Source organism: Bremia lactucae, linkage group LG7, assembly GCF_004359215.1.
Source record: "Bremia lactucae strain SF5 linkage group LG7, whole genome shotgun sequence".
Lineage (NCBI taxonomy): Eukaryota > Oomycota > Peronosporomycetes > Peronosporales > Peronosporaceae > Bremia > Bremia lactucae.
The window spans coordinates 241,769-262,228 of NC_090616.1; the positions used below are offsets into that span (position 1 = coordinate 241,769).

General features: G+C 47.8%; 7 protein-coding genes across 7 annotated transcripts; 4 read left to right on the plus strand and 3 right to left on the minus strand.

The window, feature by feature from the left end:
- Positions 1–1,154: 1,154 nt before the first annotated feature.
- Positions 1,155–1,423, plus strand: CCR75_005787 (uncharacterized protein; the record flags this gene model as incomplete). Its single annotated transcript, XM_067963862.1, has 2 exons — positions 1,155–1,210; positions 1,258–1,423. 2 exons carry the CDS (start codon positions 1,155–1,157, stop codon positions 1,421–1,423), a joined length of 222 nt encoding a protein of 73 aa, XP_067815974.1.
- A 4,769-nt stretch (positions 1,424–6,192) lies between these two features.
- CCR75_005788 (uncharacterized protein) lies at positions 6,193–8,354 on the plus strand (the record flags this gene model as incomplete). The annotated part of the gene is made up of 2 exons (XM_067963863.1): positions 6,193–7,269; positions 7,347–8,354. The coding sequence occupies 2 exons, from the start codon at positions 6,193–6,195 to the stop codon at positions 8,352–8,354; spliced, it is 2,085 nt and encodes a 694-aa protein (XP_067815973.1).
- A 544-nt stretch (positions 8,355–8,898) lies between these two features.
- On the plus strand, positions 8,899–10,203 carry CCR75_005789 (uncharacterized protein; the record flags this gene model as incomplete). The annotated part of the gene is made up of 1 exon (XM_067963864.1): positions 8,899–10,203. The coding sequence occupies one exon, from the start codon at positions 8,899–8,901 to the stop codon at positions 10,201–10,203; it is 1,305 nt and encodes a 434-aa protein (XP_067815972.1).
- Positions 10,204–10,360: 157 nt separating this feature from the next.
- CCR75_005790 (uncharacterized protein) lies at positions 10,361–12,973 on the minus strand (the record flags this gene model as incomplete). The annotated part of the gene is made up of 1 exon (XM_067963865.1): positions 10,361–12,973. One exon carries the CDS (start codon positions 12,971–12,973, stop codon positions 10,361–10,363), a length of 2,613 nt encoding a protein of 870 aa, XP_067816026.1.
- A 139-nt stretch (positions 12,974–13,112) lies between these two features.
- On the minus strand, positions 13,113–17,956 carry CCR75_005791 (uncharacterized protein; the record flags this gene model as incomplete). The annotated part of the gene is made up of 2 exons (XM_067963866.1): positions 13,113–17,656; positions 17,725–17,956. 2 exons carry the CDS (start codon positions 17,954–17,956, stop codon positions 13,113–13,115), a joined length of 4,776 nt encoding a protein of 1,591 aa, XP_067816027.1.
- A 21-nt stretch (positions 17,957–17,977) lies between these two features.
- CCR75_005792 (uncharacterized protein) lies at positions 17,978–18,517 on the plus strand (the record flags this gene model as incomplete). The annotated part of the gene is made up of 1 exon (XM_067963867.1): positions 17,978–18,517. One exon carries the CDS (start codon positions 17,978–17,980, stop codon positions 18,515–18,517), a length of 540 nt encoding a protein of 179 aa, XP_067816028.1.
- A 103-nt stretch (positions 18,518–18,620) lies between these two features.
- CCR75_005793 (uncharacterized protein) lies at positions 18,621–19,140 on the minus strand (the record flags this gene model as incomplete). Its single annotated transcript, XM_067963868.1, has 2 exons — positions 18,621–18,897; positions 19,013–19,140. The coding sequence occupies 2 exons, from the start codon at positions 19,138–19,140 to the stop codon at positions 18,621–18,623; spliced, it is 405 nt and encodes a 134-aa protein (XP_067816029.1).
- Between the last annotated feature and the right edge of the window lie 1,320 nt (positions 19,141–20,460).

Genomic DNA, 20,460 nt, shown 5'->3' on the forward strand with positions numbered 1-20,460 from the left:
TGACTTAACTATAAACTAATACTAAACATGTAAATGAATTCTTATCTATCTTATCTTGTAACTCTCTTTGATTACTTCTACAGCTGATTAGTCTGCGGAATAAATAGACATAATGGTCTATACCTATTTATGGATAAGAATTCAGGACATTACTATATAAAGTAATATCCTCCAAATATTATCTACCTATTAGATAATATATTAATTAACAACCTTTAAGTGTTAATTTCATGTAACGATACACCCCGTTACACGATATGTGTAATTGTCGCTTGTGAATCGGATATTGTGCGAATAGGAGCAGAAGTTCTACGCCTTGGAATCAAACATGCTGGCATAGCACAGTCGAACGTTGTGAAGGCTGCAAGATCCTAAAGGCCTAGTAAAACTTCGCTGATGAATGAGAGCAAGGCGTTTGAGCGTGAATAGCTTTTCGCATTTTCTAGGATACTAATTCTGGCAGCATTTGTTCAGCTTTGACTGCTAGTGCTTTGCTACAGTAAAATGAACCGTTGTGTGAATCATTCTACTTGTTCAAGATAATTTAACAGCGGCTATGACTTTGGACGTCGCGGGGGGGGGGCCAAGCAAGGGTAATGCAGCAACAAATGCAGCACTGTCTGGTCGCCATTATGTAGTTCTTCAAGTCACAATTTCGCTTCGATAATGGCCCACGTTACAGGTTCTGCTCAAGTTTTGCGTCTCGACATCCTTCGAAACTGGGTGCCTGTGTTGTTGCCGACACATGTAATTTCGTGACCGAGTCCTTGAATGCGACAATCTCCGCTACTAGCTCCTTATATACTCGAAGACCCCATGAGCCCATGCGACCCCAAGGCGAGTCCGGTCCTGTACAAAATGCATTACGGAATAAAGGAAAAAAAAGAAACCATTTTATGGTAATTTCATCGAAAGGAATTTTTTGATGACTTTCATAAAGTTTTTGTGAGCTTCATGTCCATAAACTATGTTGAGTCAGGTGACATCTCGTCAGAAAATGCAGTGATTTTAACGGCGGTCAAGAGTTTAAGGAATGCTGTCTTGACATGGAGATGGATGTAATAAACTATTTCTGCTCACCAGAAAAAACCTTCGACTTTTGTGTGCAAGACCCACTTCTCTCTTACAGCGTCCAACGACAATTTTGTACAAGGATGGCGACCACTTCAAAGGGACGAATCGGCAACATTCTGGAGAAATACGGTGTGTCGTAATGTAAGCTTTGTACGTTTTTTTTTCGTGCAAATTTGTTTACAGTGAGGATCAACTGGTCATCGATGAAAAACGATATTTGATGAAGCATCTTTCGGAGGACGAAAACTCGTTTATGCGAACAGCTGTTAAAGAACTGAACCAGGAGGCAATGACAAAAACAAGCAAATGGTATATTGACATCGTCTGCAACACAGGATCGTATCATTAATTAACCGAGCCAGGATTGTGGCAGCTATCGATCTTGAGCTCACGCAGGCATGGCAGACTTTGAAAAAAATTAGGAACGCGGCATAGATAGAAGTATAGCATGGACCATGTAACGGACTAAATTTGCCCTAATGTTACACAGTCCCCGTTAAGTACACTTGGTGTTCTTAAGGGGATGGTCAATTACTAAATAATAGTAATTAGACCTAGCACTTTGGTGTGGTGCGCATTTGTGACCAACCCTTGTGTATGTGATGCACCTTAGTGCATTCACATTAGGAAGGATGACGCCCAGCGTCATCCGTGATGACGGCTAGCGTCATCCGTTACGCGAGGTATCTAGAAAGATACGCTCGCAATACATATTAAATGTTATCTATAGATATGACATTATAATTGGTAAAAGTAGATATTTATATTTAATTCTATTGAATATAAATCAGTCTAAAAACTACTTTCTACTTGGTAAGTGCGCACGAACAGATGGAATACCGCTCCCGTGACGTCACATTACTAGAGTACTTAGTGTGTTGGGTAAGGTCGCTTGTGCGCCCACCACAACTACCTCACTGCACGCAAGAGAAGCAGGTTGAACCGCTTCCTCGCTGTGCTAGGGTGTGTGCCTAAGTAGAGCATGGCCGCATTACGACGTGCCCGCCTACACTTGGTAGCACTTGAAATCCTTCCCACGACCCGCATCTCTGCGTGTGTACGTGAGGATGAGCCTCAATATTGATTGGGCTCATTTTCCCCACCTCTCCGAACATCATCGGGAGGTGGCAGGGCTTATGGCGCAGCGACTTGGTGAACAAGCCCAGGCCAGGCTCCTGGGTAGTCCTCCTGAGCATCATGTTGTCCGTTGGAGCAGTTTGAGGCATTCGCGCTCGGACAGCGGAGGGCCGTGTCCGAGGCACAGGGCCATGCTGCGGCGGAGTCCGTCCCTCAGACTCAGGATGATGTGAGGCATGAGCAGGCACGGAGCGAGGCTCTCAACAGGACTGTTGAGATACTCTCGCCCGGCCGAGACAGACTGAGCAAAATGGTGCATTTAGCACCTTGTAAGACATCGATCACAGGCAAGGAAGCAGCTTTCTTGTTCCTGGATCATGTATACCGACTACACGGGATGTCCGAGTCCATAGTATCAGACCGGGACCTCCAACCACGAACAGAACTTGGAGAGCGAGGGACATCACGCGAGTAATGCGGATCCCTCAGCATAATTCGTTTAAAGATCCAAGCGAGTCTTCAGGCGTTCATAACCCTGACGAGCCTTCGCTCGGACATAAACGAGATCCGAGGTCAGTCGCAAGACTTGCCCCGCGAGATCCACGATACGTCGTTCAGCAGCGCTTACCGCTTCTGGTGTATTCTTTATGCGCAGTTTCCTTTTTAGACAAGCTAGAAGAACTACTCGAAAAAGAAGAATTCTGATTCTCATTGCTCCTTGAAGGAGGAAAAAATCAACTGGTACGGCACATAGTCATAGCTATTTTTCGTGCTATTACTGTACAAAAAGCGATTATGGGATTAGATATTAAAGCGCATTTTCAGCGGGAAGTCCAAATGCATCCCTGTGACTGAACGGACGGAGGTAAGGCAGCCGCGAGTAGATGGTCGAGATCGCCACTCCTATCGGGCGCCAACCTGCACTGATGGATGCGGGTGGGAATCAACGCTTCCTTGTTGGAAGGCTGTTTGCCCACCGCTTACACACAATACTTGGTGCCAGGTTCGAGGTCTGTCTCGTGACTGATGGCCCTATCTGCTCGTTGGCGGCTCGGCACTTCTTCTGGGAACACATCGCGATGTTTTCACAGAACCTCAAAGAACAGACTGTCTCTCAAGGCATCCCAGCCTTGAGCAGCGAACCGCTTCTTTTTGTCCGTTTCTAGGACGCTGTCGTTCATTGCGGACGACGAACAACAGTCCAACAAGTTCAATTCTGGAACTGGTGCGACTTTTCGAGGATCTTTCCTTCCTTTAATTCGGCAAAGAACAGATTTCACGACATATCCGGGAGGTTTACTATCTCCTCGGCAGATTTACTATCTCCTCGGCTGATTTAACGACTTGTGGAGCACCACAACTGAGGATGCCTCCGCAATCTCGTCTTTGATGGCCTCGAACACCTCGTTCGAAGGCCCGTCCTCTTTATTAGATACTGATCCAAAAGTCACTCGTTTAGACGTGCCTTTGATCGTCCTAATCGGTCAGGTACTCGTTCTTCGAGTCACCACGCACTTTTTCTGGGAAGTGGGTGGCGTTGCACTCCTGGCTAACGCACCCCTTTCAACCGCACCAGACTCTAGCCACTGTGCCGGTTTTATGCGACACATGACTTCCTGTCAGCTCGCCGTCTACTGTCACAGGCTCTCGGCTCTGTGCAGGACATTCGGACGCATTAGTACTTGTCATCGTCCTTTTCTCTACCTCAGTCCCCACGAGCTGGGTAGGAATTGATGACGTTTGACATCCGGTATTCGACACGACATCAGTTGCATAGGCCTCTCGTCGGAGCACATCCTTTCCGGTATCTTGCGTAGAGTTCGCAACTGTGCGTGTACGCCAGCTATCTATGGTTGGTACTTTGCCAACCATGGCATGCCTAGGATGAGGTCATACGGACTCTCCATTCTTAGCAGTGTGAACTTCTCTTTACAAGAGAAATCACTAAAGCTGAAGGCGAGTTTTACCTGAACTCCCTCAGACTTAACGAGCGCGCCGTTCGCTAAACCAAAAAACGAACGGTCGCCTCATCTCGCTTGTCATCCTGGCAAAGCGACTCAAACATCGCCGGTCTCTTTCTTAGAGCCGCGAGTTTCACAAAATTTTGTGATGCATCCGAATCCACTAGAAGGGTCATCACCTGGTCATAGCCTCTTACTTGAGCGCTATAGATCAGCAGGGTTGAGGTCCGAAATTTCGAGACCTAAGGGACTATGCTACCCATTTGTTTCACAACTTTAAACTTAGGGGTAGCTTCAGAGTCCGCGTTATTAGGGTATCCCGCTCCTACTGTGCTCCTGCATTTCCCGGACCCCCAGTGGTCGATGCAGAAATCATGCGTCTCGCACGCTGGTTCTTGCTATCGCCCTTTGGGTAGGGAGTCCTCTTGCTGGGCGTCTTCGCCCCAGCAGGGACCCTGGCATAGCAGCGAGCCATCATATGGCCTCGCTTGCCGCATTTAAAACATACAACGTCTGCATTGCCCAACTCCATAGGAGTGGCATCTGTCCTCTCGGCCGACGGCTTATACCAAGCTGTCGCCAAAGCACTGTTGTAAAATTTCTCCTCAACCAAGGCAGTTTGGATTGCCTCTACCATCGTCGACGGCACCTTTCTGAAAAGGGCCTGTCGCGCTGGGCCATGCCGTAGTCCGTTATTAAATGGGCACCTTAATGTACTCCGAAATCGAGCCTACGGTTATGGACGCCGACAGCGAGCGCATCCCTTGCACATACGCTTGCAGAGATCGCTTCGCCTGTCGCGCTCCAAAGAAGCACGCCTGAAGCAACACTTCGTTGTTCGGCGGCTGGAACATGGCGCGAATCTTTCCTTAAAGATCGCCCATGTAGGGAACGCCTTTCTGTCCGCCATAAGCGCCGAGTAAGCACACTCTGAGGCCTTACCGCGCAGATGCGACATGGCGTACGACACCATTCGGCTGTCGTCCTCGATGAGCTGGGCGACACCGCATTGCTCCACGGCTAAAAGCCAGTGTACAATCGTGTGCGCCGCAGTTCCATCGAACTGCTCTAACTGAGCAATATGTTGCTCAGGAGGACTACCCAGAAGCCTGGCCAGGGCTTGTTCACCAAGTCCCTGTGCCATAAGCCCGGCCACCTCCCGATGATGTTCGGAGAGGTGGGAAAAATGAGCCCAATCAATTTTGAGGCTCAACCTCACGTACACACGCAGAGATGCGGGTCGTGGGAAGGATTTGAAGTGCTACCAAGTGTAGGCCGGCACGTCGTAATGCGGCCACGCTCTACTTAAACACACACCCTAGCACAGCGAGGAAGCGGTTTAACCTGCTTCTCTTGCGTGCAGTGACATAGTTGCGGAGGCCGCGTTAGCGTCCTCACCCAACACACTAAGTACTGTGATTAAGAGTCGTCACGGGAGCGGTTATTTGGTTCATCGTGCGCACTTATCAAGTAGGAAGTAGTTCTCAAAATGATTTATTTTTAATCGTATTAAACATAAACACTTATTTTTACCAATCAAAATGTCATCTCTATAGCTAACACTTATTATGTATTGCGAGCGTATCTTTCTAGATTCTTCGCGTAACGGATTACGCTAGCCGTCATCACGGATGACGCTGGGCATCGTCCTCCTAATGTGAATGCACCCATGTGATCCACATACACAAGGGTTGGTCACAAATGTGCACCATACCCGATGGTGCACATTTGTGACGTCTAGGGTCTAATTAATATAATTTAGTATTGATCATCCCCTTAAGTACACCAAGTGTACTTGACGGGGACTGTGAAACATTAGGGCAACTTTAGCCGTTACAGCACGCACAAAAATTGGTCACAAATGTGCACCACACCCGAGTGCTGGGTCTAATTACTATAACTTAGTAATTCACTATCCCCTTACGTACACGTCGTTTCTGTAAAATATATTTTATCTGCAAAACCGCGTTTTTAAAATGTCACTCCAAGTTGCCAGCTCGTGTAATTGGATTATTGAATAGCCAATTAGGTGCTGCATAATGCTTGAGGCTTTAAAAGTTTTCAAAAAGCAGCATTTGCCATGGAAGCATGCGACATTGACGAAGCTGGGAGCAGCACGGCTAGAGCTTGGGTACTGCTACATTGGAAGAAAGACACTAATTCAACTAGCAGTCGCATCGTGCCAAATTGTAGTGACTCGGAAAGTCACGCGATTAAGGACACGGCTAGTCGTGACACTACTACCGTATACCGTATACGACGGTCGAGAGAAGGCATTTTGGCGAAAGAGCAATATATGTCGAAGCCTTCTAAATTAATAAAAATACGTAAGAGATTAGAAGAGAGTTCTAAGAGCCGTTCTAGGATACGAAGCAGTGCCAATCGGCTCCAATCAGCAACTTGTGCCTCTCCTCGAGAATCCGAGAAAATTACCACGTCCTCAGTGTTTAAGCCGAAGAAAAAATTACTAGAGAGCGATTTAGTACTTTGTGAAAATGAGATTAGTGCTGAGCTGCAGGCGATTAAAAAAGAATCGAGTGACTTTCAAAATAAGGGATGGCAATTCGAAGTAGAAAAAGTTGCTGCGACAGAGAGATCACAAGTTTCAAGGAATTATCATTCGAATCGCTTCGATACGAAGGGGGTGGTTGTACAGACTAAAGCAGAAGTAGCAATAACTCAGTGGCTGGGGCTGCTAAACCAAAAACTGGAGGAGATTGCGAAAAAGTACTCTTATAAGCCGACACAAGCGGTTCAGTTGAGCGAGACATTGAAATCAAGTCAGGTGACTCGTGCATTGAAAAAGGGCATGTCTTTGGAAATTGTAGAGCAGTTTTTAGCATTAGAACAATCGTATGCGAGTGTTAACGAGGCAGTAAAACGGCACATTCGTCGACAGGTGACTCACTTTGATCGCGCGATTCAAAACGTTCGAAAACAACATCAGTCACAATTGCAGCATGTCGTAGAAGAATCTCTTGCAGAGCTCAAGTTAGTACGTGGACGGTACAAGAGGAAGGAAAGTCGTTTGGAAGAAGAAGTACGGACAGCGAATCTCGCTCTTGAGCAATGGAAACAAAGCGCAGCCGAAGCTGAACACCGAAGAAAACTGGATCAAGACATGTATGAATTACAGCTCGTCGCAGCAAAGGAGCAGGTACGGTGTCTTGTATGAGTCCAGTGACGAGTACTAGTGGCATCTTCATGCTTGTGTGTCTGTATCTGGATATGTAGCATGCTTTGATCTGCCAACGCTACGAAGATGATTTCACGCACTTACGAAATCAATTTGAAATCGTGCAAATAGAGAGGAAACACGTCTTGAGTCAGCATCGAAATACTCATGAAGTTATTTTGCATGCAAAGAAGGGGGCGATTGTTTTAGAAAGACAATGTATAGCACTTCGAAAACAGCACGAAATCGCTCAAGAACTACACGAAAATGAGATTCGCGTTCTCCAAGATGATATTCAGAAGCTTCAAGAGACCAATAGCGATATGGAAGCGCAGTATTCCAAGGATAAGCACATGCTGAATGGCGCAATTGAGAAACTCAAGACATTGCATCAACGGGAGATGCAACAGGTGGAAGCGCGCGTACGAATCGATACTGAAGAGCAAGTGATTCGCAATCTCTTTCCCGAGATGCAAGCAAGTTTACGAAGAGAGCATGAGGAAAGTCTACAAGCATTGATGTTGAAACACAAGCGCCAGCTGGTGCAGATGGAAGAAAGGCTGGACAAGACAATGAATGCCGTATCTGCCAGTATCTGTGCAATCGAAGCGCAGTCAGATTTTCATATAATTAACGACAAAGGTAATCGAGTAAAACGATTGAGCAATATCGACACGAAATTTCAAGAATTGCCATCTTTAATATCGGCGTCCAATTGCAAGTATGAATCTTGTCATTTAGAAGATGCATTTATAAAAAGTCGTCGAGATGATGATCCCAGCAAGAATAGCCTTAGCAATCAAAGTGACTTGAGCTTACGAAGTGGAAAAAGTAGATCACGGGCACGCGCTCTGCATGCATCTTCGTGCAATTCAAAGAACAGTGCATCGTCGTGCATAGCGTCAAATGCGTCTTTGAATGGTGACTCGTTGGTAGCGACGCATAAAACGTGGGACTCGGCTTCACTCACTTTTAAGGACACTTTGGATGATCTAACTTCTTCTCTGCAGACAACTCCCCGACGAAGTACGCACCAAAAACTTACGCCAAAAACAACAAGCAAGTAGTATCTGTATCACTTGAGCTCCGTGAGCCCGATACGGTGGCTTATAGGAGGACTTTTAAATAGAGGGCTACAATTCTTACAGACTCGAGCCCAGGAAAGGCTAGAGAGAGGAATCGCTCTACGTAGCGTAGCTCAAAGGAGGGATGTCTGTCGTCGATAATCTGCTGTGATAAAGTTGTTGCTAGAATTGAATTGAAGTGAAAGATTGGATTTCTCTGGTTACCTCAGTATTTGAATAGCTTAAAGTGGTAGTATGCAAGCACAATTACCTTAGTATTTGAATGTATGCAAGCACAATTACCTCAGTACTTGAATGTATGCAAGCTATTCAATATCAATACTGTCGGTGGACATATTTTGAGAAAATTTTCAAGTCGAATGAATGAGAAATTAAGGAATGTAAGAAATTCATGCAGCTGAAATTTTGTAAAATCTCAAATCTTTTACGCAGCAAGGCGACCACGGCACAGAAATGTTCATCTAAAGCTATTCAAACAAATACTATTCCAGGGCTGAGAATTGGAAATTACAGACCTGGCGCCGCAATGCTGCGCTCGCTCTTCACCTACAGTCCGGCCGCCAGGCTGGCGGCAATACGCAACTTTTCGGGCTCCGGAAGCAATTCGCGCCTGCTCGTAATCAATGCTGGTAGCTCGTCCCTCAAGTACTCGCTCTTTCATCTGCATCAAGACGGCGTGGGCTCGGTCGTCTTCTCCGGCATCGTGGAGCTCTCTACGTCGAGCCACAAGAACGGACGGATTACCCACAAAATTATTGCCACAGGGCAAAGCGAGCGGATTGAATTGCCTCTTGACACACATCGCGTGGCACTTGAGACGGCCGTGGCCAAATTTTTTGGCTCGGATCTAGATGGCATTCAAGCTGTGGGCCATCGCGTCGTGCACGGTGGCGAAGCCTTTACTTGTGCGTCTCTCGTCGATACTCAAGTAATTAAAGCCATTAAGAGCAACATAGCACTAGCCCCGTTGCATAACCCCGGCAATTTGCTGGGAATTGAGGTGGCTACCAAAGTTTTCGGTCCGTGTCCTCAAGTCGTGGTCTTTGATACGGCTTTCCATGCCACAATGCCCTCTAAGGCTTATATGTATGGATTACCACACAATTTGTACCAAAATTTCGGTGTGCGTCGTTATGGCTTCCATGGCACCAGCCATCACTATGTGGCTAAAAAAGCTGCCACTCTGCTTGGCAAATCTTTGGACCAATGCAACTTTATCACGTGCCACTTGGGTAACGGCGCGAGTGTTGCTGCAGTCGAAAAAGGTCGATGCGTTGATACGAGTATGGGAATGACTCCTCTAGAAGGGCTCGTAATGGGTACACGGTGTGGGGACATTGATCCCGCGCTCCACGCCTTTTTTTGCAAGGAGTTAAATATGACTATTCAGGAGGTGGATATGATGCTTAATAAGAAAAGTGGCCTATTGGGAATCTGTGGCGATAGCGACATCCGGGTTATCCAAGACCGCGTGCGAAATGGCAACGACCCGGCTGCTTCTCTGGCGCTGGAGGTATTTGCGTACCGCGTACGCAAGTACGTTGGTGCTTACGCGCTTGAATTGGGTGGAGATCTTGATGCTGTCGTCTTTACAGCTGGTATTGGTGAGAATTCGGCCATGGTACGGGAGCGTGTATGTCAAAACTTGACCTTTCTTGGCATTGAGCTGAATGACTTGTCGAACGCCCAGTCCATCAATGGAGCAGGTCCGGTTGAGATTCAGACGAGTCATGCCAGGACGAAGGTACTTGTCATTAACACGGATGAAGAGCGCAGCATTGCCGAGCAGACGTACGAGACTGTATTTAATAAGAATACTGCTAATATTTGATGGCAACATGATTAGAAAGAGGACCAGTCAAGTAGTATGTAGCCACTTTATTCGAAAATGATAAATAGTGGCGGTCTATTTTTGCATTCTCCATTTTTAAGTTATGCAAATATACAAAATCTCTATAGTTGCAACATGTGCGCCACTTTTTTCCACGCTACGATCGTCGCATCTTCTTGGTCATTAAGCCTTTTTTCGACTTTAAACCCTTTGCTTGCTGAGCCTTCGCGTCCTTTACAATTTGATCATAGTCGTCTGCATCAGCAAACATGGCATTTCGTTTTCCTCTCGCCTTCGGTGGGGTCTGTTTCTTTCGCTTGGCTTCCACTCCTTGCCACTCTTCCTGAAGCACAGCATCGTCGTCATCAGCTTCCACTACGGACAAACCAACATTCCCATCCAGATCCTCGTCTTCCGTTAAAGGATCTTCAACTTCAAACACATCCGTTTCAATCTCGCCTTCCAGTGCTTCTTCCTCCTCGCTGTCGTCACTCCAGCCAGTCGTATCCGGATCTTCGTCGTCAAAATCTCCGTCCTTCATCATCCCCTCCGCCAGCTCTTGGGCATACCCATCGAGCTCTTCCTCGTCTTCGACATCCGATAGCGCATCGCCATTGTGTTCATTCTTGCCCATGGCAGGGCGCTTTTTCTTGCGCTCACTTTCTCGAGACTCCCGCTCCTTGAAAAATTTGTAAAAGAACTGATCACTCGCGTCCACATTCGCTTCATTTGCTTGCAACACGGCTTCGGTATTGATCGGTGCAAACGTCCAATTCTTTGCTTTCGCACCAATTCGGTCATTTGATTTCTTACCGTCTTTACGTCGTGGCTTTTTATTGACGAATTTTTCAAAAAACGCGTGCATGGTAAAATCCACCAACGGATCCCCCGCGTATTGAATCCCCGTGTCCTTGTTGTCCACAAGCTGACGTGCAAAGCTCACTACAGACGGATGGTAATGGCGCAATAGCAATTGGAGTTCCCACGCACACGCCGTCTCGGCGCCAGCAAAGAGCGGATTCCGTTTCAAAGCATCATATTCCTCTCGTTTATTGTTCGTACTCGAATGCACTGCTACGCTAGCAGTCATGTCCTCCGTCTCGTTTCCAAACATATTTTTTAAGACCTTCGCCGATCGCTCGGCCTCTGTCAATCCATCGTCCACCGTACTTTCGTCTGTGTTTCCAATCGCGTTATCATCTTCACTCTCAAACTCCGCTGTTTCCGTCTTGGCATCGTCAAAATGCTCGTCTTCAATTACGTGTTCATTCATGGAAGTAGCTTCTGGCTGATCTAGCAAGGTTCGCAAGTGGGGCTTCACTTTAAGCACTTCAGAGAGCAAAAACAACACGCCACATGCAAAAGCCGGTGGCATGACGCTAGCAATTTGTAGCAACCGCTTGAAAAACGCACAGGTTCGTGCGGGTGACACGTCGGCTTTCATGGCTCGAAAGAGGAGGTTGAGAAAAAGCGTGTGTTTGGACGTCTCGCGCACCTTGGAATCCAGGAGTTTGCTATACAAGGCCGTATAGAACCGATCCGATACGGAATTGGAACGATCCATCACTTGGAAGAGCAACATGAGCGCTTGGACGCTGGTACTGTGGTGAGATCGATGCACCACTTGAAAAAGTGCGTCAATATCTTTAAATACCGTCGCCGACGTGGCATCGGCATACGGAAATGCTCGGTTAACGCCCACTAACAAGGCGCTTAAAAGCTTTCGATCCATCGCTTCGTCCGACATGGCAACTTTAGCGTTTGTTGCCTTTTTGGCCCCTTTTGTACCCAATTGTCTTTTGGCTTCAAACCGGTGCACTTCAGTGGCAAATAATCCAAAGTACACTGAGATCAAATGATTGGCCAATAATATGTCACCTTCGGTTCGGTCCAGATACAACTGATTTAGACACAATACGGCGTTATATTTGGCACGATCCGATACTTTCGAGCGCGTAAGCAACCGCTCGACCTCATCGACCACGACGCGCTTCATTGCGGGATGTTCTCGCAGCAATTCGTGCAACATTCGATGCAAATACGCGGCAATTTTCCGGTCGGGGTCGCCGAGTTTGTTTACAAGCATGGCCAAAAGCACGGCTTCCTGTTCGGGCTTGGCCTTGAGCAAAGCATTGGCCGCACGAAGACATGCGCGTTTGTGGCTGTCAACGGCGTCGTCCATCCCAGCCGCTAATACACTAGTGAGTTGGGTATACGCGGTCTTGAGGCAATGCTCAAAGAACCAGAGCACCAAATGACACGGAGATGTCTGAGCTGCTCGCAGTGGATGGTGATGAAAATATCGCAATTTGCCTTCGTTTGGCAACAAATTGTTGAGGAAAACATCCTTGAGCGAGTCAACCGCCATGAGGCTCTCTCGTCGAGATTTTTTACTGGCCATGGCAATGAGCTGCCCAAGTCGCAAGAGCGAATGCAGCGGCGACGCCTGTGTAGTGAGCGTAAGCGCGGCCACACGATCAGCCAATGTACCGGATTTCATCATTGTGGCTAAGTATTTGTCGTCACTGGACATTTTGCCACTTTTTTGCGTCTCGAAACGAGTAACTTCACGTTCCAGCAACTGTTGCGCTTGTTGCTTTAGCGTGAGCACCAACTCGTCTGTTGCTTTAAGCGGCTCGTGGTCTTCCTTGTACTTTAACTTGGGCTTAAGCTTGGGCTCGGCATCGTACCACGCCACACCCTGCTCACCCAGCAGCGCCACGAGTTGGCTCAAGTTGCTGGGCTCGAGATCGGGCACCATTTTGCCCATGTTGACTTTTTGCCTAGCCAATCAATGAAAACCGTGAAATACAATACAAAGGAGTAATTATTGGCTTTCACGAGTGAAGGGCCCATTTTTAAGTTATGGTCCTTTTTCACTAAGAAAAACAATGGGAAAATATTTTAGCTTATCGACTTCGCGCAAGATGTGACGCTTCTTGAGCTTGCTGAAGAGCATTGACCATGCAGAAGTAGCGCATTAATTGCTGGCGTAAATGGTGATCCAATTTACGTAATCTTTTCATCGCAGCAGGTGAGACTTGGCCCTTTACATCTTTCAGCACGGCAGCCGTCGAGTCCAATACTTCATCAACGAGGTTGTGGGGGATATATGGCAAATTTTGCAATTTTGCATTTTCGACCTGATTCTGAAAAGCATTCTCAGACTTGGTACTTGCCATACTTACCGACAACAAATGGTCCACAAGCTGTAAACCTTCAATAAGAAGACCGTGCTTTAAATAAAGTCGCAGCAACTTGGCTGGATTGCCATCTGTTGCATCCATCAACCGCTCTTGTAGCCATAATGGCAACGCCAGTTTTCGACCTTGTTGTTGCCAATACTCGAGCACTGTATCAGCAGCAATCTCGTATTGTGCAAGTGACCCCATATTCTTAAGCAACATTTCCAAGAAGTCCCATAACAGATCCCGATTTGCACGAGAAATCGAGGGCGACGACACGACTGAATGCTCGCTTGCAACGCAGTAGCGCGCCAACGACTTGGTGAGGCCGGACACACAAGCCGACGAGCCTCTATTGGCAATATCAGCAGCTATTTCGATCAATTGCAGTCCCAATTGTCTTCTTTCTGCCAAAGTCGACGATCTTATATTGTGGCAACTACTGTACACCGCGTCAATCAACAATGCAACGACTTCATCCCCGTCTATCGTACTTAAAAGCATACAATCCGAGTGGCCAAGTGCCAAAAGGCGCAACTTTCCGTCCAGTATAGCCACCTCACGCCGCATATCCTCAAGGGTTACGATATTAAGTATCGGATTTGCGCTGTTATCCGCAGTGGCCAAAATCTCTTCCGAGTGTAATTTGCGCACCACCCAGCGATTAGCCACAGAAAGTGATCGCAACGAAATGCATGCTGCATTCAGAGCATTTCGCTGCGCCTCCATTGCAGCTTTCGAAGCCGAGGCAGCCAACCGCAGTCGCAGTGCCAGCGCATAGAGCGACGATGCCGCATTCGCAGGCTGTTGCTTGCGCATGTAAAAGGTATAGAGCAAATGATAGTATCGCATGGCATTGGCATCAAGACCATCACTTGGAAAAACCGTGGCATTTGCCGCTTGCCACAAAAGATACTTTTCCACGTGACTCTCCAAAGAGCCCCATTGCAACTCACAGATTAAATCCACATGGCCACATCGGTATAACTCCTTTACCAAATAATTAACGCATTCACTCGCAGTCTCATCGGCCTCTGCCGCAACGTCCGAGCCCCCCAATGCCGCAGTTAATTCGACAAGATGCATTAAAGCAAGGTGCGCATCTCGATACGATTGCTCCTCGACGGAATATTTAAACACATTCACCCAGATAAACGATTGCACCGCAAAAGTCTCTTCGCCACCATCCTCATGGGCCAAGTGGCTCAATGCCTGGGTTACCACTGTCCATAAAAAAACAAGCAACTGGTCGTAGTAACCACGGGGTATACTTTCTTTCAAAAACCCGACAAAGTCGTAAATAAATGGCTCCAACGTCTTCTCTGATCGAGAAACTCGAACATGGCGTTCCAACAAAGCATTCGATAGGCAAATACTAAAGCAACGAATCGATTGCTGAAAACACCAACGAGCGTGTGCATCGTCATGAGCAATCGCGGCAGCATTTTGGCCTTCCAACGCAAGACATTCTCCAATCGAGCGCACGTAATAATGCACGTGGTCATGCTGTTGTAACGAAGCATCTTCACCGGACTTGGGACAGTTTAGACTTAATGCTTGCAGATTGCAACACAACATGGCGCGTAATACGCGAACGTGATGCCGCTCTCGAAGAAAGCGCGCCAGTGCGTCGTTCGGTTGCGCCACAAATTGCACCAATTCGCGCGCAAACGTCACTAAAACGTCATGAGCTTCCCTGCGCACACTATCCCTCGTACTTGCGAGTTGCAACACCGAAAGCGCTCGTTTGAAATGTTCCGAGCGATAGAGTTTGCGATAAATGGTCACAAAAAACGATTGAAGTAGTGTGGGCATTAACGTCCCGGACGAGGTACGACAAGCGTCCGAGTCTTTTCCCGACTCCGTCATACTTTGTCTCGTCAGCCACTGACTGAGTCTCCAGCGTTGATAAATGATAATCGCTTTCGGTAGATGCAAGCGTCCAATATTGCTCAACGTCGCATAAGTAAGAAACAAAGGCCGCGTTTCGATCAAATAAGATAGAAATAGCACTACACGAAGCGATTGGCTGCACATTTCATCAATCGTTCGGGACACCACCTGGTCCAACGCTACACCCATTTCAGGACCTGCAAAATAAGTGTCTTGCGTGAGCAGGTACGAAGTCGAAGGGGCGTCTACAATTTCTAGTGTTTTCGAATTTTCTCTGCTCCTTTCATTGTCTTCAGCGCGCTGCTTCCACTTGCTTGCCAATGGCTTCATTTCCTCTGTTTCACGCCACAATGCAAAGGGATAAAGGCGTTCCACAAGATCGTGAAAAACTTGGTCGTGAAACGCAGCTTCTCCGCCCAATAGCCGGCTTAACTGTAGGATCGACCGCGTCAGAACCACCTCAGCGCTAAAATCCTGACCAGGAGCAGTACTTGGATGCACACCGAGTCGAACGCAGTGGCGAGCTAACGCAACAAACGACTCGACTTTCCACGCAGACGCGACATCAGCGACCTCCCGATGAATTAAAGACTGAAAGCTTTGACTAGAAAACGCGTCAAATATCGGAAGCACATCCGACGTCACCTCAGTTACGCACTCGATACTTGACGATCGTCGCTCTTCTGAGGGCAACGCCGTAGCAATGGACGCAGCGGATGGGAATAATAACGATACGCGATTTCGACGAAGAAGCACGGGAGATCCTGGAAGCAGAGCGTTCGTAGTAATTGCAAAGCCAATCGGCACATTCTCACATCGCCAGTGTTTCGTACACAATGCAATCAGCTCTTTCCAGATCTTAATCCGCACAAGACACGGATCCGCTTTGGTTCGGACAATAGCTTCCTTAAACAAGCGACTCGATACAAGACGAATCAGCAACTCCTTATAATCCATCGAGCTTAAAGTGAATGTGGTACACCCAAGCCCAGCCTCTTGCTGTATCTCTACAATCGCATTCGACAAGTTCTGGCGTGAAAACCGACCCGGTATAAGAATCCGCTCTACATAAAAGGTATCGATAATCGTCAAGACGCCTTCTTCCTTCAAATCAAAGAGCCAATCCCTGTCTTCTTTCGCATACTTTTGCATCAAAACGTCGTAACTACTCACTCGTACGCCTCCAATCTGCTTTGGACCGGTAAGAGCCATTGGATTCGAATGCACGTACACTTCGTCTCCATCTACCGAACGCCACGCTGAAAACAAAAAGCTCTTATCCACGGCAAAGTCGACCATTTTAAATCCGCGCTTCTCATTCAACTCACTACTTGGTAGAGTAAAGACTCTTGCCGTCTCAAGTGCAAGTGATTCACCCGCGACGCCAGCACTCAACGCAGCAGCCGTGGGGACGTCTCCTCGCAGCAAATAAATCGCCGACGAATGTGCTGCGGTCGTATCGAAATGCACCAATAATCGGCAATTATCCGACTCGGTCGCAGACAGCGCCACGATCTTGGTCTGCGTCGCATACACTTCCAATCTACTCGATCGATCTTCCCTCTCGTCTTCGTACCATCGCGTCGCCTCCGGTTCCCAGTCCTTCGTTTCCAAATGACGCAATTCTTGTCGTCCAAGACAAGACTGGGAGCCAAAACTCCACGCACGTAGCACACAATCGGCCGACAACGTCACTACACAAACGTCCTGTTCAGTCGACTCGTCGTCTTCATCCTCGAGTGGAAAACACGTCACTGCTACAATCGCTGCTCCGGGGTGCGTCTTCTCACTGTCCTGGCTTTGAAACGTCGCTTTGGTCGTTCGAACAATTCCTTGCCAGAGCCACCGCATGATGGATTCATCCGAAAACACACATTCTTGCATCGTCTCGAGATCTCGCGGAAGTCCAAAATTCACGCCCACTACATGACCCGTGTCGGTTCCGACGACGAGATTGTATTCATTTACCCACACTGCCACGGTCAGGACCTCGTCGCGCTGCAGCGTCTGAATCACGTCACAGCGACTGCGGGTGGCCGGTTGCGGGTCTGGGAAAGCCTTGAGCTTGGCTTGGGCAAATATGCTTGATCGGGGGTCCTTTGGAATGGAATACGAGAACCGATGAATCGTACCAGCATGGGTTACGAGATGGATCGCAACGGCGTCGGCTTCCCAACTCTCGACGACAAAGACTCCGGTACTCACGACAGGAGTGGCAAACTCGAGACGGACGCCATTGTGCTGTAAGGCCGAGTTGAAACTCCATTCACGAAGGACCACGACATTTTGAAGCACGCGCCAGCACACAAAGCGATCGCGTAACCTTTCCGTTTGGAAGTAAAACGTACCAGACCCCGTACACTCAACAGTGCGCACTTAGCAAATTTAGAAACACGGAGTTAGAAATGGGATTCACACATGGTGTAGAAGGAGGGGAGCGTACCATGTGCAAAGCTCTTGAGCGGTTGCGAGCATGATGACGGAGTGGCAATGGAGAAACTTGGAAGGGAGGACTGTGAGACGCCGTCGTCATCGTCAAAGCACGCAAAGTGAGCCTCCTGTAACAGCGGACGCATGCTGTTGCCGATACGGTTAGGACTGGTGTATGGTGCCGAAGATGGTTCGACTAAGTACGATCTTGATCTTTGAAGATGATCTTCTTCAAATGGGTACATTTCAAAAAGACTCAAATTAAGATGGACGCATTGCGCTGGCAAAAACAGAAGCTGCTGGACCCACAGACTGGACAACCTACAGAGAGCTCGCCAGGGTCTGATTCAAGCTACTGGTTGTGTTCAAGCTTGTCGTATCAGGAGCGCTTGATCGGCTGCGTCACGTGCTTTCTGCTGGGCTTCCTATTGTCGCTCGGCTCGACGTTTCGTTTGGCCAAATTGGTGCACGGCAATCCGGCGCCGTTCTCAATTGCGTACACGATAGGTAATGTTCTGTCCATCAGCTGCACAACGTTTTTTGTGGGGCCGTGGAAGCAGATACAGACGATGTTCCACATTAAGCGTCGCGAGTCCGCTGTCGTCTACGTTGTCTTCATTTTTGTGACCTTAGCGCTGTGCTTCATGCCCCATATTCACCATCGAATGGTCTTTGTAATGATGTCGTTATTGGTGCAATTCACGGCGCTTGTCTGGTATTCCCTCTCGTACGTGCCCTACGGTCGCAGTATCGCCAAGAGCTGCTGCAAACGTACCCTTGGATTAACCGCTGAAGACAATTTTTAAGTGGTGGGTACGTGGTAGTAAGAAGTAAAACGTAGTAACAGACAAGAGGAGTCTTTTAAATCGTATTTATGTCCTTTATTGATCTGTAATCAGTCAGTTTTGGCTAGTAACTTAGTTTTCTGGTTCTGCGTGGTTTTGGGTTACCTTGCGTATGTTTGAAATTTTTTGCTTCAATGATGAACCAATTAATCGAGACTGTGAGTCCTATCACGAGAAACAGCAGCACGAACACGTGAAGCGAGTCTTCTAGCTCCGTATAGATAACCGCTAGCATCACGATAAATAGCAGCGCCAGTACCGCGTTTAGCACAATCACGAACTCGCGACTGCCAGGCCGCATCACATTCTGCACCGCACTTCCCATGGACAAGAAATATAGCCTGAAAATGTTAAGAAAAGATCTTTGACTACAGAGCGAGCCCAATGCTCCCTATTCGTTAAAAAAGTTTGGCGGCTCGAGAATGTAGTTTTTCACAAATAAAAGTTAAAATGCACCTATTTCGTAATCTAATGGCTTTCCGGTCACTGCTTTTGGAATCGCTCGAGTATTGAGCCAGCATCTTGTCTTTTTCATACGAGGTCGAGCCGGGTGAATTTGCAATCGCTGCAAGCTGTTGCTTCATCTCATGACGACTTAGTGCAGCACCGCCTGACTGAACAAATCAGTTGCCTCAATTGGATGTCGAGTAGTCATCAATAACGTTACTCGCATGCCCCAAGATCGTAATCTTTGTAATCCATAATGATTTCAGGAAACATTAAAAGTGTAACGGTCTAAAGTTGCCCTAATGTTACACAGCCCCCGTCAAGTACACTTGGTGTACTTCAAAGGATGGTCAATTACTAAATTATAGTAATTAGACTTAACACTCGTGGTGCACATTTTGTGACCAACCCTTGTGGATGTGATGCACATGCATGCATTCACATTAAGAGGGATGACGCCCAGCGTCATCCGTGATGACGGCTAGCGTCATCCGTTACGCGAGGTATCTAGAAAGATATGCTCGCAATACATATTAAATGTTATCTATAGAGATAACATTTTAATTGGTAAAAATAGGTATTTGTACTTAATTCTATTAAATATAAATCAGTCTGAAACCTATTTCCTGCTTGGTAAGTGCGCACGAGGAGACGGATTACCGCTTCCGTGACGACACTTAACCAGAGTACTTAGTGTGTTGGGTGAGGTCGCTTGCGCGCCCACCACAACTACCTCACTACACGCAAGAGAAGCAGGTTTAACCGCTTCCTCGCTGTGCTAGGGTGTGTGTTTAAGTAGAGCGTGGCCGCGTTAATTACGACGTGCCCGCCTACACTTGGTAGCACTTGAAATCCTTCCCTAGACCCGCATCTCTGCGTGTGTACGTAAGGATGAGCCTCGACATTGATTATGCTCATTTTCCCCACCTCTCCGAACATCATCGGGAGGTGGCAGGGCTTATGGCGCAGGGACTTGGTGAACAAGCCCTGGCCCAGTTGGAGCAGTTTGAGGCATTCGTGGTAGGACAGCGGAGGGCCGCGTCCGAGGCACAGGGCCATGGTGCGGCGGAGTCCGTCACTCAGACTCAGGATGAGCTGAGGCATGAGCAGGCTCGGAGCGAGGATCTTAACAGGACTGTTAAGATGCTCTCTGCCCGGCCGCATCAGCCGAGGCCTATTCGGATAGACCCGCCCAAGTTCGATGGAACTGCGGCGCACACGATTGTCCACTGGCTTTTAGCCGTGGAGCAATGCGGTGTCGCCCAGCTCATCGAGGACGACAGCCGGATGGTGTCGTACGCCATGTCGCATCTGCGCGGTAAGGCCTCAGAGTGGGCTTACTCGGCGCTTATGGCGGACAGAAAGGCGTTCCCTACATGGGCGATCTTTAAGGAAAAGATTCGCGCCATGTACCAGCCGCCGAACAACGAAGTGTTGCTTCAGGCGCGCTTCTTTGG